The sequence below is a fragment of the Patagioenas fasciata genome, chromosome 12, assembly GCF_037038585.1.
Source record: "Patagioenas fasciata isolate bPatFas1 chromosome 12, bPatFas1.hap1, whole genome shotgun sequence".
NCBI classification, from domain to species: Eukaryota; Metazoa; Chordata; class Aves; order Columbiformes; family Columbidae; genus Patagioenas; species Patagioenas fasciata.
This window is the reverse complement of record NC_092531.1, coordinates 16,174,432-16,199,150: the sequence shown is the minus strand read 5'-3', so window position 1 is coordinate 16,199,150 and position 24,719 is coordinate 16,174,432. Positions and strand designations below refer to the sequence as shown.

The 24,719-nt window shown below is 49.2% G+C and overlaps 2 protein-coding genes across 3 annotated transcripts in view; both read right to left on the bottom strand.

The window, feature by feature from the left end:
* Positions 1-151: 151 nt before the first annotated feature.
* On the bottom strand, positions 152-5,888 carry SNRPA1 (small nuclear ribonucleoprotein polypeptide A'). Its single transcript, XM_065847818.2, has 9 exons — positions 5,735-5,888; positions 5,033-5,180; positions 4,494-4,572; positions 4,076-4,122; positions 3,249-3,351; positions 2,648-2,727; positions 1,385-1,460; positions 866-959; positions 152-344 (listed from the first exon to the last, which is right to left on the bottom strand). The coding sequence occupies exons 1-9, from the start codon at positions 5,814-5,816 to the stop codon at positions 286-288; spliced, it is 768 nt and encodes a 255-aa protein (XP_065703890.1). The 5' UTR covers positions 5,817-5,888; the 3' UTR covers positions 152-285.
* Positions 5,889-10,134: 4,246 nt separating this feature from the next.
* Positions 10,135-24,719, bottom strand: part of PCSK6 (proprotein convertase subtilisin/kexin type 6) — a 35,942-nt gene continuing 21,357 nt past the window's right edge. Inside the window, exons 9-21 of one of the 2 annotated variants that reach the window (XM_065847736.2) lie at positions 24,284-24,384; positions 22,969-23,072; positions 22,374-22,491; positions 21,170-21,358; positions 20,365-20,501; positions 18,301-18,480; positions 17,634-17,736; positions 16,651-16,847; positions 16,124-16,211; positions 15,023-15,114; positions 13,402-13,531; positions 12,217-12,329; positions 10,135-11,795 (exon numbers count right to left, since the gene is read on the bottom strand). In XM_065847736.2, the coding sequence (XP_065703808.1) occupies positions 11,698-11,795; positions 12,217-12,329; positions 13,402-13,531; positions 15,023-15,114; positions 16,124-16,211; positions 16,651-16,847; positions 17,634-17,736; positions 18,301-18,480; positions 20,365-20,501; positions 21,170-21,358; positions 22,374-22,491; positions 22,969-23,072; positions 24,284-24,384 (1,650 nt within the window). In that variant the 3' untranslated portion in view covers positions 10,135-11,697. Of the gene's footprint in view, positions 11,796-12,216; positions 12,330-13,401; positions 13,532-15,022; positions 15,115-16,123; positions 16,212-16,650; positions 16,848-17,633; positions 17,737-18,300; positions 18,481-20,364; positions 20,502-21,169; positions 21,359-22,373; positions 22,492-22,968; positions 23,073-24,283; positions 24,385-24,719 lie in introns of those variants that run through there. The other variant, XR_011741049.1, reaches the window with a different exon arrangement.

The following is a 24,719-nucleotide window of genomic DNA, read 5'->3' as shown; positions in this document are numbered from 1 at the left end:
ATGGCTATGCCGGCCAATGAGAAGACGTGATGAGCACAAGGCAGCCAACCAGGGTGCGCAAGAGTGCTCTTCCTCCTCCCGCCGCCATGGCCGTCCCGTCAGCACAGCCGGGCCCGGCGCTCGGCCGGGGAAGCAGACGCAGCACCGCGGGGAAAAGAAAAAAACGTTCGTTTATTGAACGCCGAAATGCGCTGGGACAGGGAGCGGGGGGGCAGCTGCCGAGCCCCCGGCAGAGAGGACACGAATGGGGTCCGGGGGAAGCGCTGGGGCCGGCAGGGCCCGGGCTCAGGAGCCGTTGGGCACCGGATCTTCTTCCATTTCTTCCTCAGCGTCCTCCGAGGGGCCTGAAAGGAGACGGCGGTTACTGCACGTTGGTTCTCTTTCCCACACGCACAATGTTAATTTTCACCTCTCTGAACAGGAATAATACGAATTAAAAACCTCTTCGAGACAGAAAAAAAAAAGGTATATCTAATACACAGAAAAGAAGCAATATTGCCAGCCTGCAGTGAAGATTTGTCCATGCAGAGACCTCCTGGAGATGACAGAGACCTTCCTGTGTCCCCACCTGAGGCAGTAACGCTCAGAACAAGAGTCCAGGTGCACTTTGCTATTAATCTAATTTTTTTAAAAAATTACTGGGATGAGCTGTTTGGAGTTAACCAATAGAGCAAAACACTTTGGGCTGACGTTTGGCAAGTCCTTGTTGAGGGCACCCAGGTGCAGCTGCCATGGTCACAACCCTCAGTTTGTACCAACCATAAAGTTAAACTCATTTTAAACAGGTTTTTTTGGCTCCCTGTTTGGCCCTTCCAATGTAAATCCCTACGGCAATCACATAAAACATCAGGAAGCACGGAGTTACCTGATTTTCTTTCTCTGCCAGGAATCTGCCCAGCCTGTAGCAAGCCTTTCAGTCGCTCCACTTCAGCCAGAGTTGTGGCGTTGGCAATAGCAGTCTGAAAAACAGAGAAAATAACACGATGCATCTTCACATACAGTATTTCAGTCTGCTCAGAAGAAACATGAACACAATATTTTTTTCAAGTGAAGTGAAGCCTCTACAGAACATTTGAATAAATTCTAGTTCTGGACCCTTTACAAGTGACCAAGCACAATCTTACTTCACTCTGTATTAAACAAACTGCTCTGTCCTGGGAGAGCTCTAAGCTCAGACCAAATTTTCATTTAAGTTCTCAAAAGCCACGGGTATCGCAACAGATGCAAAATTACAGAAAGAGCACCTAAAACATGAAGTTAGGACACACTTTTCTATTCATCTGAACAGAGCTGGGGTTGCCAGGAGGAAGGAAACCTTTGTTAAGTTTAGATCCACAAGTTTTTCTCCTCCACTTCCACCTCCGTGTGCTGTCAACATATTTACCTTAATTGCCTCGACGTCCCCTGGGGAGGGCCCAGTTTTCTTTTTGTCAGTTGGTAAACCAGCACCTGGATTGAAGCTTCAAAAGAAAAAAGACCCACTACATCATTTTGAAGAGTAAGTGCTTCTCTATTTCGTTCAATCAAGTGTAGTATCTTATCTTTGTTAACAAACTGATACAGTGAAGTTGCCTCCTTCAGAAACACCAACATTTCCCCCCCTGCCCTTTCATCTGCTCTTAGAGGCAGACCTTAACTTCATAAAATTAAGCAGCTGACAAAAGCTATTGGATTTGGATGTTGGTGAACACTCAGGTCTGTCACCATTCCCAAAGCAGGGTGAATAAATAAAGAGTAACTGAAATTGGGTTTCCTGTTCTCATACATCTGCTATTACAACAGACTGTATTGAAACCTACACTAGACTAGATGTAATCTTAACACTCAAAAGTTATCTGCTGCTGCTTTAAAAAAAAAAAAAAGATAAAAATCTGTAGTATGTGAAAATGAATGTTACTTAATAATCATCTGAAACTTCCTGCAATGCTGACCCAGTGTCAGAGTGCTGTAGCCTCTCTCGCAGCTACAGAAAGATTTTCCTCATATGTTTATTGAGCTATTTAGTTCAATCACCTACTTGTTCTAAAACTATCACAGAGCTAAACCCCTATCCACTCATAAATTAGCGCTGGAGTGCATCTATAATTTTAAATGCTAAATACATTCAAGATATTTTGTAATTTAACTATGAATTTGGAAATACTCTTGCCATACATGATCCAAATTCTGATTTCCAAATAGGTTGATGAAAGATTAAACAAAACTATGACGTACTACTCAAGAATTAAACTAAATAAACATATATTAACTGAAAATTGTAATCTGCATTTATCCTCCTAATTACAGTTTATATTTCCTGGCAAACCAAAAAATTTTCATTACCAATCATCTAGGAAAAACAAATCAACAAAATAAACAATGACCACTTCTCTCCAGTTAAATAACAAAGAGAAAAAAAAAAAACTAAATTAAGGTTTCCTGCTTGGTGACTTAAATCAATCCACTCTGACCAAAAATTTCATGGAAAATTATTTCTGAGATGTATTCACCGCCACCCAAAAATCGGGATGCTGGACAAGGTGCTTGTGGCTACCAAAGCTTTAAGGCATCCTGCCAGTAGCTAATATCTCAGTTTACTAATAGTGCACACAAACAACGTGGTGTTTCTGAAGGAGAACGCCAGTGTAAATTCGTTATTTTATCTTACGTTTTTGTTCTCCTGGCAATATCCTTTGCAAGCTGTGCACCCCGTTTGCCCTTGAACATTTTCTCTGCCTCCTGTCGCTCCTACAGCGATACCACACACACAAAGTTAATTTATGAACATCGCATTTTGCAAATCTTCCGTCCTTGCAAAGAAAGACGCTTTGGCTCATCTTCAGCAGTGAACAACGGTACGCGGAGAGATGTAAGAACAAGCACATAAACATTGAGCAAACGCTCAGGCTCAAGGCAGAGCAACCTAATGCTCTTAAAAGTACAAACTCTTTCCCACAATCATCTTCACTGAAAGCACATGGCTCTGTTGCGGTTGCTCATTTCTAGAGGTCTTTCTACTAATACCAGAAGGCCAGAAAAGAATCAAACTAAACAAAGGTAGTAAAACATAATTATAAGAGACTATACCCTTAACAGAATGAAACCATGGAAGAAAACAAGGAGCGTGTTTTGGAGCCACTTATGATACACAATTTCAATAAAATTTACAACTATGGCAAAAAGCTCATGGTTACCACTGAATTTCCAAGAATTTAACAACAACAAAAAAGGTTTTAATCTTGTGCTGAATCAGAAAAAAGTAGACTTACTTTGAGTTTCACTTTTTGAAAATCCAGTACTCTGACCTGGGGAACTTTGTGGATTACATATAATCTGTAATGCTTCTTATTTGTTACAGGATTCCTTAAAATGCTACAAAGTAAATAAATGTTATAAAGAGGTTCTTAATGTAAAATATTTTAAAATCTGCTTATATTGAAATACATTAATATACTTGAAATGTACTCATGTACCTGCTGCTGTAACAGACAACAAATAATGAGCCTAGTGACAGTGTTCTTTGGTATTATGAAAACAGAGCAAAAACTTGCACTTTTGAAGTATTTTATTAAGTAGATTTTATTGAAGAACCTAAAGAACCACCTCAAAATATTAAAACCAAACAAATAAACAAAAAAAAAAAAAAAATCACATTTCCTACCTGGACATTGATCAACCGAAAAAAAAAAAAAACCTCACAGGACAAATTGCTTTTCTTTTTTGGTCCCTCACACCAAATGTAATGTTACTGAAAAGTCATTGTTCACATGTAATTTAAACCATTTTGTAACAAGTTTAAAAGCTTAGGTTTTTGGTTTTTAAAGGTTAAGGTTACTTCAATGCTTGCATATTGATTTACAGAAATATTACACCTCATTGTTCCAACAGTCAGTCTGTAATATAAAGCCTCACCCATTAAATACCAGGTATTTCTGACGGGTAGTAAAAACATTTTTTATCAATTCAATATTTAAGCATAAGGAACCTGCCACAGCTCTTAAAAATGAGAGAATTCAAGATCAAGGTGGAGAGCCAGGCCAGCAGCAGAGTTCAAAGAGCAGAGAAAACAGCAGCTTTTCTTTTCAAGATCACATACCTCAGGTAAGTCAGGGATTTAATAGTTGCTAATGGATCCAGTTCACCCTAAGTAATGGGAACACAGTAAGAAATCATAAGTCTATTAATGAGAATCAAACATTTGAAAACAAAGTTCCTGAACTTATATCTATTTTAGAGACCCATTTGAATTATTGCAATTAGTTTAACAGGAAACCCACAATGAATTTCTGACTGCCATTCCACTGCATGCTGCAAATTACGTTATTTAAAATACATAAACCATTAACTACCACCAAAATCATCTGATATTGCTCTAAGGAAAAAGAAATAAAGCTAATTAGAAAGACAAGTAGTACCAATTATTACCAAAAGCATATGACAGGGAAAAGGTCAGTTAGGAACATGACAAATACAAATTTCAGCTTGTTTAGATTGATCCCCTGTTGACAGCTTACCAGCTCAGCAATGTTGTTGTTGGTAAGAATGAGCTCCGTCAGGCTGGGCAGAGCCTGCTCAAGGCTTTCACCAATCCGACTAAGGAAGAACAAAAAGCAAAGAAATTACCAAAGGTGAAGAAGGCAGAAATATGATAACATAGCGGATTTCCCTGTAAAACAACCCAGTCTGGCACTGGCAGAAGTTTGGGTTAGCATCCCCTACAATACTATATCTAATACAGCTGGCAATAAATACGAGCCATTGCTGTAAGGGTAACAGATGCAATGTGAGATTTACGTTCATTTGCTTGCAGGTATCACCACTTTCTTTTCTTTATGAGGATGATACTGAAATCCAAAGTCTCTGGCCAAATTCTGAACTCTGCATCTCGTGTCTGAAAAACAATGACTGACTTTTGTACTGAATGAGGCAGTGCTCAACACTGATATTTTTTCCATAAAACAAACACTTCTACACATACCCAGCACTGAAAGACAAGCACAGACTTTTTTTCATCTGCCCTAGGGTCCCATCTGGCCAAAATACAAATACTTACCAAATCCTATTGTTATTCATCAGAAGAGTTTTCAGCCGTCTCAACAGAGGGAACCCATCCAGTTTACGGATCTCATTGTCAGAGAAATCAATCGCATCAAACTGGTCCAGAGTGGCACCTAGGTTCTCAATAACTGGGATTTTATAACCTGGGGAGAGAATACAAGACAGAAATTAGATTGTGCTCACAGGAGAGCAGAACAAAGCAGGAGACAGTGTGTGGGGGGCATATCTGGATGGACTGAGGTCACAGATAGTCTCAGTCAAAACATCTCCACACCAAACACAGACCAAACTTTCCCCTCAAAGCCAACAGCCCCCACTGCTTTTCCAAACCACCCCTCTTCAGCAAATACCTCGAGTTCGTCTGCACGTTCCCTCAGCCCAAACCTACCCTTCTGGTACATCCCGTGTGTGTCCCACCGCCCCACACTGCGGGTTCCTCCAACGTTTCGCCCCCAGATCCCCTTCCACGCATCCCCTCCCCCGGGTCCCTCAGCGACTGGAGCCCCTTTAGATGTCCCCAAGCCCCGCCCCCCAGTCCCTCTAGCCCCCCAGCCCCTGCAGGCCCCTCCGCCAACCGGCTTCCCCGTCTCGCTTCAGCCCCTCACAAGTTCCGAGGCCTCAGGCCCATTCCCGGCACAGGCCGCCTCGCCTCCCAGGCCCCCCCGCCCCACGCGAGAGCCCCGCCGAGCCCGCGCACCGCGCAAGTCGAGCTCGCGGTCGCGGACGGCGTTGGTGTATTGAGCCGCCTGCTCGATCAGCTCGGCCGTGAGCTTCACCATCCCGCCGGGCCCCGCCGCGCCACCGCCACCCGCGCCGCCGCCAGGACAGGCTGCCGAGCGCCGACCTGCGCCAGGCCGAGCAGCCGAGCGCCGAGGCGGGGGGGGGGGGGAACCGCCCCGCCCTCTCCTCAGCGCTCCGCCCCGCCCGGGGGTCACAGAATCGAATCATAAAATCACGGAATAGTTTGGGTTGAAGGGACCTTCCCAGCTCCCCCAGTGCCACCCCTGCCATGAGCAGGGACATCTTCACCAGCTCAGGTTGCTCAGAGCCCCATCCAACCTGGCCTGGGATGGCTCCAGGGATGGGGCATCCACCACCTCTCTGGGCAACCTGGGCCAGGCTCTCACCACCTCCAGTATAAAAATTTCTGCCTCATGTCCAGCCTGAAGCACCCCTCCTTTAGTTTAAACCATCATCCCTCGTCCTATTTCAACAGGCTCTGCTAAAAAGTCTCTCCCCATCTTTCTTATTGCGCCCTTTCAAGTACAGAAGGGCTGCAATAAGGTCTCCCTGGAGCTTCTTGTCTCCAGCTGAACAGCCCAGCTTTCTCAGTCTGTCCTCCCAGCAGAGCTGTTCCAGCCTCGGATCATTCCTGTGGCTCCTCTGGCCCCTCTCCAGCAGGTCCATGTGTGTCCTGTGCTGAGGAACCAGAGCTGGACCAGCGCTGCAGGGGTCTCACAGAGCAGAGGCACAGAGTCACCTCCTGACCTGCTGCCCATGCTCCTGATGCAGCCCAATATATAATTTGCTCTCTGGGCTGCAAGTGCGTGTTGCACATGTCCATGGGTCAGGGGATCCCTCAGCACCCCCCACCAGGCCGTTCTCCATCGTTGTTCCCCTCCCCAATCTCACCCCGTTAAAAGTCTTTTAATGGCAATTTTCGGGGCAGTTGAAGCCTCCCGGCTGCAGGGAGGGCCGGGGAGCAGCTCAGCCTCCAGCAATGGCACCAGCAGCGCTTCGGCAGCCCGTCAGCAGAGGGACCCGCTGTCCTGCGAACGCCTCTTGGCTCAGCAAATCAACCCTGAGCACTTTGGGGTGTCCCTGATACCCCAACCTCCCCGAGCAGCCCAGCCTGGCTGTCCCAGAGCTAGTGCTCCATGCTGGGACCATCTCCCTCCCTGGAGACATCCCAGGCCAGGCTGGACGGGGCTCTGAGCAACCTGAGCTGGTGAAGATGTCCCTGCTCGTGACAGGGGTGGCACTGGGGGAGCTTCAAAGTTCCCCTCCAAGCCAAACTATTCTGATTCCTTGCTGAGGTGGGTTCTTCCATATTCCCCCATGTTATCATGTATCGACGACATAGACAGTGGGATCAAATTTGTGGATGATCCCAAGCTGAGTGGTGCAGGTGACACTCCTGAGGGACAAGATGCCACCCAGAGGGACCCGGACAAGCTTGAGAAGTGGGGCCATGTGAATTTCATGAGGTTCAAAAAGGCCAAGTGCAAGGTCCTGCACCTGGGTTGGGGCAACCACTGGTATCAGTGCAGGCTGGGGGATGAAGGGATGGAGAGCATCCTGCTGAGAAGGACTTGGGGGTACTGGCGGGTGAAAGATTGGACATGAGCCGGCAACATGCACTTGCAGCCCAGAAAGCCGATCAACTACAGCTCTTGGTGCTTTCTCTCCTTCAGCCTTTGCTCCTGGACGTAGGGCTGCCCATAAACACCTTCTACCTGCAGTGCAGCATTTGAGACAGTTGCTCTGCCACTTTCACAGTGTGTTCCTGGTTCCAGAGAAGCCGTGGTGGGCTGGGAACATGGCGCGGGCTGTGGCATGACATTCAGATAAAATGCACTTTTCAGGTGTCACTGCACACCCTCTTACCTGATTTAGGAATTTGGGGAACTGTGAGGAAGAGATGGGGGGACCTGTGGGGGAGCTGAGATGGCTCAGCCAGGCAATTCCAGCATAAAGCTGCTTGGCCCCTGGCAGAGCTCGGTATGCGGCAGTGGGGCTTTGCAGGAGGGTGAACCACAGCGTGGGCAACATGGACTGAAGGTGACAGGCAAAGAGAAGTAGTTGAGCACACCCAGGTCCCAAATCCTACTGAATGTCACCAAGTCACTGCTTCTGCAGCCGTGGATATAAATACTTCCCCAGCCTTCAAGGTCCCCTCAGCGAAACGAGGCAGAATGATTTCTACATCCACTGCTGTCGAGGGAAGGATTGTTTTCCCTGAGCCATGACATTTCTGTGAACTCAGAGGATGTGATAATAGGTTAAATGCTGCAGCCACGTCTGGCATCAGGCAGAGATGGCTCATGCTTTTCCTTTGGGAGCATCAAGCAGCATCACCCTGAGAGTGCCGCCTGGCTGGTTCCCCAGGACGGCAGCGTCAGATCTGGCTCTGCTCTGCCCAGCAATCCCTGCGGATCTGTCAGCTGGGGTCAGGCAGCTCCTGTGCTCCCTGCTTAATAAACAGCCGCTCCAAAGCTGTGTATGAAAGAGCATACTCAAGTTTTTATAACATCTGCATTTGTTTAAAAGCAGTTAGGAGAAAGCAAGTGGAAGAGAGAGAGCTGTCATAAGAAGAAATGAAGAGCCTGTTGTACGTGACTCAGGAATTATGCGGCAGTAAAGACAACAGAGTCTTCAGTCATTTCAGGCACTCGTTGAAATGAGACCCTCTTCAGCCTCCTGGAAAGCGGGTCCTGCCTTTGACAAGGCCAAATAAAACATGGACCTTTTGCCCTTAGCACAATACAGCTGTATGCCTCAGCTCTGCAACCGTGATAGAATTGTAATTGAGAGCAAACAGGTTCTTGGTCTCAAATGCTGTACACAAGCTCTTAAAAGCCTTTTCTTTGTAATGGAAAGTCAAAGGAATGATTTTTAAGATGTGTGTTCTCCACCTGCCACAAAATGGTAGATGGCCATGGATGCAACCTCATAGCCAAACAGCAAACAAGGAATCAGGCTTCACTAAGAAGATTTTTCCAGAAAACAGCTATTGTAGGTTTGTCTTTGGTGCCAAGAGACAACAGAGAAATTTGCTTTAGTAAATTGCCTAAATATGCATTTTTCTTGAAGATACAGCCACTCTGGTCCTCTGAGCATACCAGTGTCAGAGAGACTTCAATAGCTCCAAGCGAGCATTGCAATAGCTTGGATAAATAATCTGATTTTTATTACTTTCCAGGAATTATTTCTGAGAGAGTTAGTGTCCTGGGAAACACTGGAAGCTGATGTGGTTACCTGAACTCAATGTGTTGAATTAGTTTCTTTCCCTGGCAAGCTGGAGGGCAGCAGAAAGCAGGATAAAGCTGGGACTGCTGAGGGATGGTCATCCTAAATTGCATTGCTTCACCCAGAGTGTATTATAAGTTATGCCAAGGATGTAAGGGTAAACATATTTCTTTTTTTTTAGCATTTCAGTACATCTAAATTTACTAGTGAGCAGGGTTTAGAGGCAGGCCGCGGTGAGGCAGAGCTGACGCCAGACTCCTGATTCACAGCTCCTGGGTTTTAACTGTGTGACACAGCAACAGAAATGAAGCCAGGAGAATTTCACCCCTCTTCTGACCACTAGTTTGGCCCGAGACCAAAAGTGGAATCCTAAAGCAACAGAAGGAATCATGGTTTGTGATAAACCACCTGATTAATTCTCATTTATCATATGATAAATGTGAAGACCTGTAAGACACATGAGCTCACAGCAGCACAGCTCTGCGGAAGTGCAAAAGCATCTTCCTTTGTGGGAGCACTCCTTTTTTTTTTTTTTTAACACTTAAAAAGCTCAGTTCCAGTTATCCAGGCACTACCCTGGGCACCTGGCCCATGGTTAAACATTACAAAACCGACAAAAACAAAAGGCTCCACAGCTCCCTCTGCTCGCCAACGCATCAGCAGCTCCTTTTCTTCCCCTGCCGTTCCTAGTGCCTCTGAACTGTGGAGGGGCACTGGGGGCTGCAGGGTGCTCTGAATGTTGGTAGGAAAGGGGTACAAGCCCCCCTGCCAGCTCATCTGGCTGCAAATTCATTGCCACATCCTCCACTACCCACACAACCGGGGAATACACCCAGCCATGCCCAAGCGCAGCCCCAAATCCCGGCCAGACAGCCCTGGGTGCACCAGAGACACCAGCACAGCCTGGCATGGGGTGGGTATTGAAAATACAAGTTTCCTCTGAAGGTAAAAGGCATTTATGAGAATAAAAGTGAGGCTTTTGCAGATGAAGCTCATCTGTTTCTCCTGCAGGTGTTCTGGGCTAATCAGGAGCTCCGGCCAGGACAGAGGCTTTGTCCAGCAAAATAGAGATGTGTGGTGCATCACTGACCTGCCTCTGGTCGGGATTTGGAAAAAGGAACAGATTCATTTGTCAGAGGAGATCAATAGTTTATTAACTTAAAGGTCAGTTCACCAAAGCTTCATCTTTTCTTGGGTTTGGACCAGGCAGGTGAGGACGGGTGATGATGTGGCTCTGCGGGCAAGCCCAGGCATGGCGCATGTCGTCGCAACCGAAACCAAGCAGGGATTATCACAGCTCCAAAAGGAACTGGTGACAATTTGTATTGTGAATGTCATTGGTAAAAAGGGTTTAACTCGTTAAAACTATTAAAAATGAAAATCAGAACATGCAGCGTAGGAAAGAGTGTTCACGTATGTCTGGTGCAAAGAGTGGCTCTGCAGGGTCAGAGAGGAGAAAAGGAGGACATAAGACACAATAAGATTCCCCACTTCCATATAAAAAATAGTCCACAGAGAAAAAAAAACAAGGATCGTATAAGTTATTTTTTAAAAATCTGTAAAACAACATAGCCAAGGATATTTTAAACACAATTATATAAACACCACATGACTTACTATTAAGAAAGAGCATGAAAAGGTTTAAGGGAGAGTTTTGTAGAATTAAGAGTTTCCTGGCCAGATCCTGGGAATGTCTCTTTTGGAAACAGATGCCCAAGAAAAATCACTGCCATGAACAGGAGGATTTTGTGTGTGAGGGGGGGGGGGGGTATTTGTGAGGTGGGGGGGTATCCACAGCAAAACAGAGGATAACACAAAATACCAGAAGAGGTTAAGGGGGATACCATCTCATTTTGAGGAAGGAACTGGCTCATTCCAGAACTGAATTCATCAACTTACTAGCAGTTCCAGGAGGGAAATACATTTCATGGTAAGGCTGTGACCCCCAGGCTGGTCTGTGCAGACGAACCCCCCCCAAATCCAGACTCCTTGCAGGTGCGGGGGTTTTGCAAAGCCCTGCCAGACCCACGGGGCTGATGCCCACAGAGCCACATGGATCTGCTCTCGCTTTGGTCCTCAGAAATCTCCAGTTATTGCCACGGCCAGAGAGAAACAGCTACCGAGCAAATCTGAACAGGAGTGCCAGAGCGGCCTTGAGGGCACCGCTCCGGGAACCACCTAATTCGTCGTTTTACGTATGTACAGAGTACGGCGCCGGCTGTTTGCAATGCAGGTTTATATCAGCCATCACCTAGCAGAAAAGGGTACCAAAAATTTGAGCCAGAAACAGCCGTTTCTTCGCAGATGCATAAAGTCCTGCATCCTTCGCAGCCAGGGCTCTCGCCAGCCGCTGGGAGTGGGCAGATCAGTAGGATTTCTGCGAAGAACCAAGCGTGTGTACATGGATCATGCATCGGTCCCTGCTCACGAGGAGTGTTTGAGAGTATTAATATCACCGTTTGTCTGCTGCCTATCAGGACTCGATCATTCAGGGTACAATCCAATCTGTTTAACATATTGCTATAGAAACTCGCTGACAGTGATATTAAAGCTATCAAACTTCCAAGCGAATGCTTGACAGCACCTTGTAAACTCTCCCAAAGCTGAAAAAATAAAACTTTTGTTCTAAACATTTGGCAAAAACTGGGCTGGCAGTTGGTGGAAGTCCTGGATGGATGCAGCCGTTGAACTTTACCCGGCCATAAGACACGTCTGACAGCAGAACTGCACAAACAGCTTCTTTTCACAGAGCTTGTTTGATTTCACCATCTCACAGAAAGTCTTGTCAGCTGGGAGAGGCGAGGAACAAGAGAAAATGAGAGCAGATTAACATTTAAAATAAACAAACATTGCACGTAACAGGCGGTGCAATTCGTTCCAGTGTTGCAGGAGAGAATTGAAAACGAGTTGCTTTTTAAGGGCATCTTTCACACGATTTTAATGAGGGAAGAAAGCAGCTTTGCAGCAAGTGGGAGAATTAGCCCCAAGACTAAAACTAAAATGAAATACAAACACTTGGATGCGTTTGAGCAACAGGCAGATATCCAGCAGCTCTGCCAGGTAACTTGCCTGCCCACTGCAGCCATGCCCCAGCAAGCCCAGGAGCTCCAGTGCTTTCAGCTTTAAATTGTGAAGGGAATATATCAAACGCCTTAATTTTTGCTGCTGGGGAAGCACTACAGTGCCAGCTGTTCTGTCACAGCTACTTACCATTGGTGCAGGTTTCATTTGTCACACAGGAGCCACCGAGGAGGCTGAAACCTTCTTTACACTTGAGGCAGTTTCCACCGGAGCCCTCGCAGGCTGAGCAGTGGTCATCGCACCTGGGGACAGAGACCCTGCCGTGGTCTGAACTGCCACCACCAACCCGACCCCGGCCATCCAAAATGGGCTGTCACCCAGAAAAACATGTCTGCCGGCACCATGACATCCAGACTGAACCGGAAAACAGTGAATCTGAAGCTTCAAAAGTTACCAAAACATTGGGAAAAATGGGCTTGGTGGTGCCAGTGTGATGCTCAGTGACAGTGACATTCCAAAAATGCTCGCCTGCTGGAAAGGCTCAGTGGGATATACACCTCTCTTCCAAGGAATCCCAGTTAGAAAGAGTGCTGCATGGGGAATCTGTGCTGCTCCCACATGTTTGCTCAGGGAAAAGAGCCCAGCGGCTGTGCCTCCTGCCTGAGGATAGCACCTGGCAGAAAACAGACCCCAAATCTCTGGGTAGGGATGCTGGTACCCAGATCCTCCCTGCTGAAGAGCCAGTACCGGTGAGAGAAACCCCGGGCAGGCAGGACCTGTGTTGTGTGTTCCCAAGTCAACTTTAATCCTTCCCTTTCATGTTTTGCTTTAATGAGGCTGAATCCGCTCCCACTCCCCACTTAAAGTGCAGAGTGGGAGCAAATTGCTGCCTCCCAGCATCTCCCAGCAGCCCCCATGCTGGGCCAAGGAGCAGGCGAAGGCTCCTCCAACATGGCCATGGGGCAAACGGAGCAGGTTTGATTGAAAGCTGGAGTATTTGCCTAAACATTACCGTTCCTCCCACACCTCCTCCGAAGAGCCCGGGGCTGGGGCTGAGCCCTTTCCACTGTAGCCCTAAGACATCTTGGCTGGCTCTGGCTGGGGAGCGTGCAGCTCTTAAATCTCTGAGGCAGGGGCATGTGGGGTCCAGCCCCACCGCTGCCCTGGCTCCCTCATTTCCCTAGTAAACAGCTCCAGCTGTGAGCTGTTTTCAGCGTTATTATTTTTCTTTTTATCATTGCTGCCAGCACTCCCTGTTGGTCCCAGCTTTGCTCAGGTTCTGACGGGGATGGTACCGTCCCAGCTTTGCTTGGCTCACCATGGAGGTGGTACCATACCAGCTTTGCTCAGGTTGCAATGAGGATGGTACTGTACCTTTTGCAGACTTTGTTGGGGAGCCCGTGGCTGTTGGCGGGGTAGAAGCCCTCACGGCAGGCGGGGACGCAGCGCCAGTGGGGTGTGGGGGTCTCGGGGGTACAGGGTGAACAGTGCTCCTCTCCCGGACCTGTGGGGACACAGAGGAGGACAGATGGTAGACATGAGGAAGAAATGTTTTATACTGAGAGTGGTGAGAGCCTGGCCCAGGTAGCCCAGAGAGGTGGTGGATGCCCCATCCCTGGAGACATCCCAGGCCAGGCTGGATGGGGCTCTGAGCAACCTGAGCTGGTGAAGATGTGGGGTTGGACAAGATGAGCTTTGAAGGTCCTTTCCAAGCTGAATTATTCTGCGATTCTATGATGTGGGCAATTTCAGAAACAGAAGCCACGTTGCACCAGTATGACCACAGCCCCACGTGAGATGAGGGCACCAGCTCGGCTCTGTCCCACTTGTGCCCAGGAGTGAACAAGTTGCTTGTTATCCCACCAGGGTTCTGTGCAGCTGCTTGGCTCCCACCCCAAAAAAACTAGCTCCCATCCCAAAAAACTCAACCCCCATCCCAAAACACCCAGCCAGGACTCAACACTCTGCCCCTTTGCAGAGCTAAGAGCTGGTGACAGAGGCTCATCAGGGGACAGCACACCAAAATCGCCTCCGGAGCATCAGCCACCGCTCCTAAGCATGCACTCATTTGGCTTTCCTGTGGAGAGTAATGCATGGAAAAAGAGATGCTAAATTGGGTTGTGTAGGAGCTGGAGGAGGGAAGGGCTCAGGAGAGAAACTGGGAAAGCAGAGAGTCCTGCTCTGACACCAGCACGATGCTGCTGGACGGCAAATGGTGGTGATGGAGGTGGTATTATTAGAGGCCTTCCACACGCTGGGCTTGAGAAATGGTTACATGGGAAAAGGAGACAAGAAAAGGCTTGAAAAATAATTGTGGTGAAGTACATTTACACTGACTGGAATAAGAATTAGAAGGGAAGTAATTTTCTTAAGGGATTAAGAGCCCGTTCTCTTCCACGCTTGCCAACGAGATCAATAAATATTTTGGATTTAGTCTTAGGAAATTGCCCATGTATGATAGATGAGATTCACGCCACTGAACATGAATTGTCTGGAGATCGTATTATCATCAGATCTATGATGATTTCGAGGGCAGACGCAAACATTAACCATGGAAAATAATTGGACTTTCAAGAAGCAAAAAAGGCAGCATTTAAAGGGACCATCGAGTGATTTTGGGCAGCAGGGGGAAGCTGACAGTGGCCAGCCCAGAGCCACGGGGCAGCTGGGATAATGTTCCTCGGTTACCTGACGTTTTTATGTGCTGTAAAGCCATCTTCCATCACTCCGAGAGGCTTTTACAAGCCTCCCCCGCAACCTTATTAAACTAAAGCACCTGGCTTCGGAGGAATCAGGGAAATAAAGAATGGCTCTAATAAAAATGTAAAAACTCCCCTAAAAAAAAACCTTTTCAAGATGAATATACTCCACCTCACGGGATGTGCTAGAGCGCTGGGATTGCATCCCCTCTGGCACTGTGGTACCGTGGGCATCGGCTCATGATGCAGGAAAGTTTTGGGGGTTTGCGTGGGGATTCGGGGGGTGAAGGACGTACCTGTGCCGGTGGGGCAGGTCTCGCACCGCCGCGGCTCCTGGCTGAGGAACATGCTGGGCTGGCACTCCGGGACGCAGCTCTCTCCTGCCAGGCTGCCGGGAAAGCAGAAAGGATGTTTGTACCCGAAGCTACAGGCTCTGGGGACTCAACAACCAAAATGATTCTATGATGACACAGCCCATCCCCATCTCCACATGCCTCAGTGCCCCACAGCAGCCTCAGCCCACAGCGCCCGAGCATCAGAAAGCCAGACAGTGCTTCAGGAGAAATTAAAGTCCCGCCTGGACCAAAGAGACAGCTGCAGGTTACTTAATTAAGTATCCAGGAGGAAATTATTTCTTCCTGTGGGCAGCCAGCCTATCCCTCCCAAAGACCTTTTGCACCATGAGGCTCCCCGGAATAAAAGGAAATTGGTTGAGAGCCGCAGCTGGGCCAGTGCTGCTTTGCCATGGCAGGGATGATTTGAAATCCCAGCTTAAAAGGATATTGGACAATAAAAAGAAAGCACCATGCAGATTATGTCTGACAAGCACCTCCACTTTTGCTTTTCTGAGGGAGTAGATAATCTTTTTGGCAGTGGCAATTTCCTTGTCTGGGAGAGCCCCGCTGCTACACCGTGGGTTTGGCCCATTTACAGCCCCTGAGTGAAGTGCTCCAGGATCTTACTGCCATGGGAGCTTGGGGATGGAAAACAGCTCTGACAGAGCTGTCTGGGATATGGGAGGAAAGATGCACTTGCCAATGTGAGGCATAAACATTTTCATTGTTTTTTTCCCCCATTTGAGATGCTGTGATGCTGGGAGGTGCACTGGTCACAGGTCACCAAATTTGGACAAGCACTTCTGATCCTGCAGCACAGCACCTACCCACTATCCTGGCAAGCACTGAAGAAAAGGAAATTAAATTTAAATTGTGCTTTCCAGCTAAGAAAGGGACACAAGGGACCACCTTTAAATTCCCAACTCCGCACCACAGCTGTAGTACCAGGGAAGCAGGATCTTGGGTCTTTAATTCACTCTCTAGTTTCCCATCTGTTTTCCCAAATTTAAACCACAGGTACCGATGCTGTGTGTATAAACCCCTCCCGTGCTGGGATTTTACCTGAATCCATCTTTGCATGCAGTACATTTGTCTGCTTCGCCGACACACTTTTTACAGCTTTGATGACATTTCAGACAGCGCTTCTGACCTTTCGAAAAAACAAAATGAGGCAGAGAGAATAAAATCTGGACAGTGATTTGCAAGCAGCAGTCGGAGCCTCAAAGCCCCGCTGCACCCCAGTGCCAGCTCCCTGAGGAGAGACACGTCCCACCCGGCAGGTCCCTGCTATTGCAGATGACCTTATCTATCATTGCTTGCTAAGAAGAAATTAGCTTTGCAAGCGGTTAGGATCATTAATTACAGTCTTTTAATTAAGAGCTGAATTAAACACCTCTGCTTTGCACCACCCTCTGCACACAAGAAGGTTTTTCTCTTGCCCTCACTGTGCAAAGCAGGTCTGGGGCAGGGGGATGGATTTTAAAGCCAGTATTCAAAAATCAAAGTGTTTTCTCCACCTGTAGCACTTAAAATAGAAGCAACCCCTGCATATCCCCATGCCACAACTTGCAAGTGATAAACATCCTTACGTTCCTCGGCGTAAAACCCGGGCGGACACAGCACCACACAGGTGCTCATCTCCTGGTGATGGTAGAGGCTCCTCTTGCATGCCGTGCACTGGGTTGGTCCCCTCCCCACACAGCGCTCACAGCCCTTGTAGCACCGGCGGCACCTCCGGGCACCTTTGTCACCAAAAAATCCCACGGGGCACGAGCTCACACACATCCTGAGAAAGGAACCAAGAGCCTTGATGGTGATTTGGGCTCATTTGCTTCTTACTCGTAAGATTTCAGGTGTCCTGAATGTTGTGGCTCTGTAATAAAGAGCCGGGGACTGTCTTGGTAAGCGACCCTTTCTATGGGTAACCTTTCCCTGTGCCAGCCCAAGAGATGGAGGAGTGGAAACCCCAATTCCAGAAGTGATTTGGGGCACCAAGCTGTCCCTTGGGCATGGGTGATCCCAGTGAAGCCAATGCTTCTTCCACCAGGACTACATGGCCCAGGTCCTCCAGGGTTCTCCAGCTCATTGTCACCTGTTCCATCGTACCCTGGTCCGTGGCACGGATCATAGAATCAGAGAATAGTTTGGGTTGAAGGGACCTTCCCAGCTCCCCCAGTGCCACCCCTGCCATGAGCAGGGACATCTTCACCAGCTCAGGTTGCTCAGAGCCCCGTCCAGCCTGGCCTGGGATGTCTCCAGGGATGGTTCATCCACCACCTCTCTGGGCAACCTGGGCCAGGCTCTCACCACCCTCAGTGTAAAAAATTTCTTCCCCATATCCAGCCTGACTCTCCCTTCCTTTAGTTTAAAACTTACCCCTTGTCCTATGGCAACAGGTTCTCCTAAAAATTCTGTCACATTTTTCTTATATCCCCGTGCCTTGTCCTCCCACCATTTTCTCATACTTTTCTTCCTCTATGCAAACTTCCATAACCCACGCCATGGTGTGAGCCCTGGGGAAAAACGCTGTCACCACCCAGTGACCCCACGGGGACACCCCAGCACCCCTCACCTGCCGGTTTTCACGCTGCCCAGGCTGTAGTGGATGCAGTTCAAGCACTGGTCGGCATTGGGGCCATCGCAGCCCTGGTCACCACACTCAGGGTGACACGGACCTGGGGAGGAAGAGCGCAGCTCAGCATCCCTGAGCCCCCACTGCCAGGATGTTCTGAGAACACTCACCCTGGACAGACAGACATGGAGAAGGGACCCTCTGCCTATCTTATCCTGTATCTATTACCTTAGCAATCTTATGTATCTTACCCTGTCTATGCTATGGTGCTGCATGGCTCTGGGTGCTCACCCATCCTCCTCTGCATGAAGCCGACCCGGATGAACACCCTGGTGCAGAAGCAGCTTGGAAAGAGGGGATGGACACTCCTCGGGGACTGGCAGGGACGCCCGCCCGTGCCCACACTGGGGAGAAGGTGGGCAGAGGAGCTTTTTTTACTCCCCAGACGGTTGCACCACCAATTTGTGGTGGGAGCACTGGGACGGGGCATTTTGCTACCTTCTAATTTCACCATCCCACTGCCCTGTGCCGGCCACAGGCACCGCTCCTCCCAGCCTGTCTTGGCCCCAGGCAGGATCTGGCCTCATGGCTCCCCCAGTTTATCCAGGTTTGCATTTTCCTGGGTATTTCTGGGGGTAGATGACACAGTAGCTTGGCCAGCACTTACCTGCATACTCCTCCTCCTCCTCTGCCACCTCCACCTGGCTCTGCAGGAAGGCGGCTCTCGAGGGCTCCATCTCCGATGCTGGCACCTCCAGCATCCTCCCGCGGGTCTGGGGGCTGCCCAGGGCAGTGTAGGGGTGCTCAGCCGTCCCGTAGAAGAGGAGGCTCCATTCCTTCAGCTTCCCTGGGGGGTAAGCACAATGTCACCCTCCCGATCCCCATCCTGCTCCTCCCCAGACAACCCCATAGCACTTTGGGGGAAGCAGGAAGGTGTATCGGACCATCAGGGCTTCTCCACATCGCACAAGCAAACAACAAACACCCCAAAAATCTTCACCAGCTCCTCTGAGCTCCCAGCCTGTGCGAATGCAGCTACAAGGGATTTTTTTATATTATAACTCATCTATCGAACTGCAGCATCACCATACCCTTCATGCTCAACGTGCAGAGAGAACCAGCAACTTTAAAAGCTCCATAATAGAGGATTATTTCTGTCTGATAAAAGCCGTCTGGCACACGCTGGATTATTTCTTGCTGGTGTTGCTCCAGCTGCCCCTGTACCCGACACATCAGAGGCCTGAGCTCAGTATCCCCCAAAACTCCGCAGGGGCCACTGCAGCCTGTGTGGCACCTGGTCCTGAGGTTGGGGAACCCCCACAGCCTTACACCTACGCCAAGGTCCTCCCCTACCCATGCTTTGGGGAAGGGATCCAAAATACCCCGTTGTTTCTTTTCAGCGCTGTTTTTTCTTTCAGTTCCCCATCAAGGCACATCACTTCTTGCCCACGGCATACTTGGCTTTGAACACTAATCCCTGCGTTTCCAGGAAGGGCTTAAAATTTCCAACACTGATCAGGTGGCATCAGGTGGGCAAGAGCTCCACCAAAATAATAAAATATACTTTAAATCTAAAATGTCCTGCATGAGGAAAACCCAGTCTGCATCAGGCTGATGCTGGGGATGCAGCACTACCAATGACAGAACACCCACAGTATTTAATTGGTATTAAATTAACCAATTTAATTGGTTTAATTTAATGGTCTTAATTTAACTTTTAAGACCTGTTTCTGCCGCGGGCTGGGAGCGCCATCCCTCTTTTTCCTTCTGCTTTGCCCTCTCTGCTTCCAAGCCGGTGCAGACCCTTTGAGGGAGGTGAATTAATGCACTCGTTTTCATTTTGTTTTGCAAAGCCGGGTAAAGCTGAGTCCTGACGGCCGCAAGGGGCTCAGAAACACCCACCGCAAGCTGTAAATACCGGGGAAAAGCAGCTCCGTGGGCGCTTTGCAGCCACTCGCTGAGTTCAAAAAGATTTCAGGTGAAGGCAACAAACAGAAACGCTTTCTGCACAACGAACCCCCGCCAGAAAGTCGCGTGGGGGGAGGTTTTTAATATACTCCTGGCTTCCTATCAATGAGCGTGTGGATTTTAACACCCCCGCAATGCTCACCAGCCCCAGGCATGATGATGCTTCATGTCCCACTGCCACCAGCCAGCGAGGCGGCTGCTCCATCCCAACGGAGCCAGATCCCGACAGCTTTGCCGGGAAAGGGTCAGGGACAAGGCGGCCAAGCCAGGGAGGGGGGGACATGGCAGGGTTGGGGACACACAGGGGGCCAGGCTGAGCCCAGCCACCCCCTGCCAGCACAGTGGCAGCCCGGAGAGGATGTCATGTCTGTCCATCCATCTGTCTGCAGCCCGAGGGCCATCGTCCCATCCCCTTGCACCGTTGCACAACCAGCCCACATGCCAGATGTCCCAGCAGTGAAGCAAAACAAACAAACAACAATTACAGCTCTCGGGTTTCCTCGTTTCGACTCATTACGGTTTAATTTTGGAAACCTGACTCTCAGTTGCAATGGGTTTGCTGGTGGGACAAAACCTGCTCCCAGTTCAGCCAGACCCGCAGCCTCCCGCTCTCGGGGCTTGGGTTTTATTCCCGTTTTTGAAAAATCTGGGCAATGAATTTTTGCTGAAGATCATAAAACTTGCAGCAAAAGTTACGGCCAAGTGAAATATCCTGCAAAGAGTTTTGGGGGCGAGGGGAACGTGGGTGCTGGGGGACCCTTACCTTGCACAGTGGGGTTGCGCACTTGGGATGGTGTGTCATGGATCTCCAGGGTCCACTCCCCTGCCGCCCGCTCCCCCCAGCAGTGGACGGTCATGAACTCCCAGCCCTTGAACCCCTCATTGGAGTGGTCAAACACCCTGCAATGGCAATGCCATGCATTGAGAAGTGTGACTTCGAATGTCTTATTTAATCAGGAAAAACAGATAGGTAATTAAGGATTTTAGGGATCATAGAATCACAGAACAGTTTGGGTTGAAGGGACCTTCCCAGCTACCCCAGTGCCACCCCTGCCATAAACAGCGACATCTTCACCAGCTCAGGTTGCTCAGAGCCCTGTCCAGCCTGGCCTGGGATGTCTCCAGGGATGGGGCATCCACCACCTCTCTGGGCACCCTGGGACAGGCTCTCACCACCCCCAGGGGCAACAATTTCTTCCCCATGTCTGGCCTGAATTTCCCCTCCTTTAGTTTAAAACCATCATCCCTTGTCCTATCGCAACAGGCCCTGCTGAAAAGTCTGTCCCCATCTTTCATATCAGCCCCTTTTAAGTACTGAAAGGCCACAATAAGGTCTCCCCAGAACTTCTCTTCTCCAGGCTGAACACCCCACCTCTCTCAGCCTGTTCTCTCAGCAGAGCTGTTCCAGTCCTCAGATCCTTGCATGCAACTGCCTTGCACAGACCCCTCCTGCAGCTGACACAAGAGCATGCCCCCTGCCTTCCCAAAAAATCCAAGCAAACCTGCAGCAACCCCCTGAACAAGGACGCTGCCCAGCTCAGACACATGCTGGCTCTGGGTGCTCTTACCTCCTGGCAAGGAGCTGTGACCTGGTCCCCGCTGGAGAGATGAGGGTGATCTGGAGGTCGCCCCGGCGCGGGTGTGAGATGCTGAGCCGCACCACGACGTGCTCCAGGTACAGGACGTGCTGGTCGCGGTGCTCAGAGCAGGCGCTGCTGAGGGTACTGGCACGGAGGACGTGGTCTGCACGGATGTACCTGTCGGGGACGGGCAGAACATCAGTTGTGGTGGGGACGGGCAGAGCATCACACTAGGGGTGGCAGCGTTACCCAGTTGCCAGCATTATGGACACCCGGCTATACTTGAACCCAGTCTCCTGCTGCTTCATGGCAAAAATTATCTCATCTTCCATTGCAACATGGTGTCCCAGTGCAGGAATCTGCTGAATTGCTTGATGGTAACGAGATGGGTTTGAGCTGCCTCTAAGATCTGTGCCTTATGGGCTGCAAGGGCGCTGCTTTATTACAATTATCGGTGCAGCGCTCCTCTTGGGTTTGTAATTAGTGTCTATATCAGATAAATAGTTTCGTGAACACACTTGGCTCCAAATTCATTCCTGATTTGCATATACGAGTCACTCCAAAGGAACAGCTTTTCTGACGAACAACTCAACTTGCTGTGCAGCCAGGCAGTAGTGAACCCAGAGAGTCCATTTGGTCAGGCCCCAGCAGGGGCAGACCTAGCAAGGACGAGATCTGAACCTAAGCTGGTTTGAACCCGAAGCCAAATTCAAAGAGACCTCAGGCACTGGAAATTTGGGAACCCTTTCAACAAAGCACCAAATTTTGGTGTCTTTCATCACGATGAGGTATTTGGTGGAAGAGGGAGGAGAGCCAAACACTTCACCAGTCAGGTAGGACCCAGCGGATGAGTTGGTTTTGGCCTCCTTTAGCTATTTCTGAAATGGAAAATAGCATTATCAGCCCTTAAAACTTCCCTGCTGATCATCTACCTGGGAAGTGCAAAAATAAATCACCTGCCATCAAAGCTGGTCCCAGAGAGCCCCATGGGACCTGCTTGTCACCGAGCTGTAGGCACAGACCCTGGGTGGCCACTTCTCAGTCAATAAAGAGACCTCGGGTGGACAGTGCAAGTCACTGTGACCATAAAATCCATGAGGATGAAGGTGAACCTTCACAAGAGCCAGCTCCCCAAAAGCTCCTTCCAAGTGGCCATGTGCCCCGAGAGAGACCTCCACCCCATGACACTCACTTGGGCACCCTGTCCAGGCTTCCCACGCAGACGTGCTGGGGAGGAACCGTCTTCCACTTCTTGGCTTCCACCACAATAGCATCTGCATCCACCAGACCAAAGCCATATAGATGGCTAACTGGAAAGAGAGAAGACTCAGAAACCCACTGCCTTCCAAGCAGGGACCAGTAGCTTCTCCTCAGCTATTGGTGGAACATTCTCCAACCATCAGAGAAGGTGTGAAGTTGACCCCATTGGGGTACAAAGTGTTCCAACATGTGGAGCTCATCAGCCTGTGAGTTAACACCCCAAATCCATGTTGGCACCAGAGAAAACCCATTGCTGGGAGCAGCCTGCTGAAGGGAGCAGTCAACACTGCAGCTCAGGACAGGCTACACCAAGCAAGGCTTCCAAGCCTTTACCAAGCAAGGTTTCCAAGCATCTCACCCCATGAATTATTGCCCTCTCCTCCTTCTGCTCAACAGCCTCATGGTAGGAGCGCCCGAGCCAGCTGATTGCTGCCATCCAGGGCAAATGCCCCCAAGAACAAAGCTCTGGAGAGCTTTCTTTTCCCTTTTGTGGTCATTTTCATGACTCCACCCCCACAGCCCCTCACCTTTGTGCCCCGCACCATTGGTCTTCCAGTCGGCCGCTCGCAGGTGCACCGGCCGTGAGGTTTTGACCAGTAGATGCTGGACATCCCTCCAGGTGAGTAGGGGGCTGCAACGACACAAGGCTCATGGGATGGCTCTGCTGCCTCCAGTCTTCCCAGTAGCAGCAGGGACCCCCATTGGGTTAAAAAACCAAAAAAAGCCTCTTTCCTGCTCCAAAAGAGCATGAATTGATGATTTAAATGCTAATGCCCTGCCTGGAGGTTGACCATCACTTGGGCTATGCTTTTGAGGCCCCCACAAGACCCCAGCCCAAGGATACTGCCAGAGAATTTTTCATGTTTTTCTTACAGTGAGCTCTTCAGCATCCTGAGCTGGGATTTATATTGCTCTCAAGCAACACTGAAGAAATTCATTTTATTCCTTCTCATCATAATGGAGTTCCTGAGCACCAAGCTCCGGTACTTAATGTTGCATTTTATGCCTCAGCTAAACAATTCAAAAAATTACATCTAACCCTCTTAATATATTTATAATGAAAACGGCATCTTCGGGAATGTGTTCCCTCAACCTGGGTGCTGGTATTAAACTGGAGGAAAGGGACTGGAGCCAACACACCACAATTACCAGTCCCAGAAGTGAGCACAAAGCTACCACGCTGTTTATTTGCAACCTTATTTTAATTTCTACCCTATAAAAGTAACAATAATAGTGAGAAACTGAGGAGAAGATGCTCCATGGAGCAACATGGAGATGTCCAAGGGGTGGGCCTGGTCCCCTATGCGGGCTGCTCCCTATGGTGGACTGGGATGAGACTGGGATGGGGACAAGAGGCAAAGAGTAACTCCTTGGAACCAGGGAGGATGTCTTGGCTGGTCACACCATGTGGGTTTTTGACATTATGCAAAATTTCCACCAGAAATAAAACACTTGCTGAAAAACATCACTTCTACAGACATTTTCTAATTTTTTGATGTTTTCTGACTTTTTTTCCCCAGGACGCATTTCTAAAACTCCTGGTGGAGCTGGCTGTCAGTGGTTTCAATGCACGAAACGAAAAGCCCAACTTATCTCACCAACCCCAACTTTTCAGCAGATGGCAAAAAGTGAAGAAGTAGCTCAACAAAACACCTGCAGGAAGATTAGATGCAAAACAACAACACTGCATCAAACCCTGCCAAAAGGCAGAGATTTAGAATAACTTTGCTCCGTTTCGAGTTGCTCCAGAGGAAAAAAAAGGCCTTTCTTCTTCTGATTTTGCTTGCCAGCTACTAAATTTGGACACATGCCCCTGTGGGCTGTTGGCAAGTTGACACTTACTTTGCCTCCAAAGCCAAAGCGATGATGCCCGCGACCATGGGGGCGGACACAGAGGTGCCGGTGTGGCCGTCGGTGCAGCGGTGCCGGAGATCTGTGGTGACCTGCACAGAGAGGAGCTGCTGGAGATGTTCCCAGAGTGGGTTGTACCCCAGGGAACACCCCAAATTTCCTTGGGATGCTGCCAGTGGGGAGCCGAGCCTGTGGGTACTCAAACCTGCCACGGCTCCCACACCATAGGGGTGCTCTGAGTCCCAAAAAAGGGGCTGCAGACACATTTGGTACATGAGAAAACATCCCTGCTTCTATTTTCCTTTGCTGAAAGGTGCAAAAATGTTTGGAAAGGGGAAAAAAAGACAATCTTGCTGTGGATCAGCTGGAGAAAAAGGTGCGGACGGAGCAGGGCAGGAGGGGGTGTGCACCCGTAGGTGCACGTTGA

Coding starts and splice junctions, on each gene's coding strand:
- SNRPA1 (XM_065847818.2), bottom strand. CDS start 5,816: ATGGTGAAGCTCACGGCCGAGCTGATCGAGCAGGCGGCTCAATACACC. Junction 2,728..3,248: donor TTCAAAAAGTGAAACTCAAA/GTAAGTCTACTT, acceptor GTATCGCTGTAG/GAGCGACAGGAGGCAGAGAA. Junction 1,461..2,647: donor ATTGCCAGGAGAACAAAAAC/GTAAGATAAAAT, acceptor TTTCTTTTGAAG/CTTCAATCCAGGTGCTGGTT.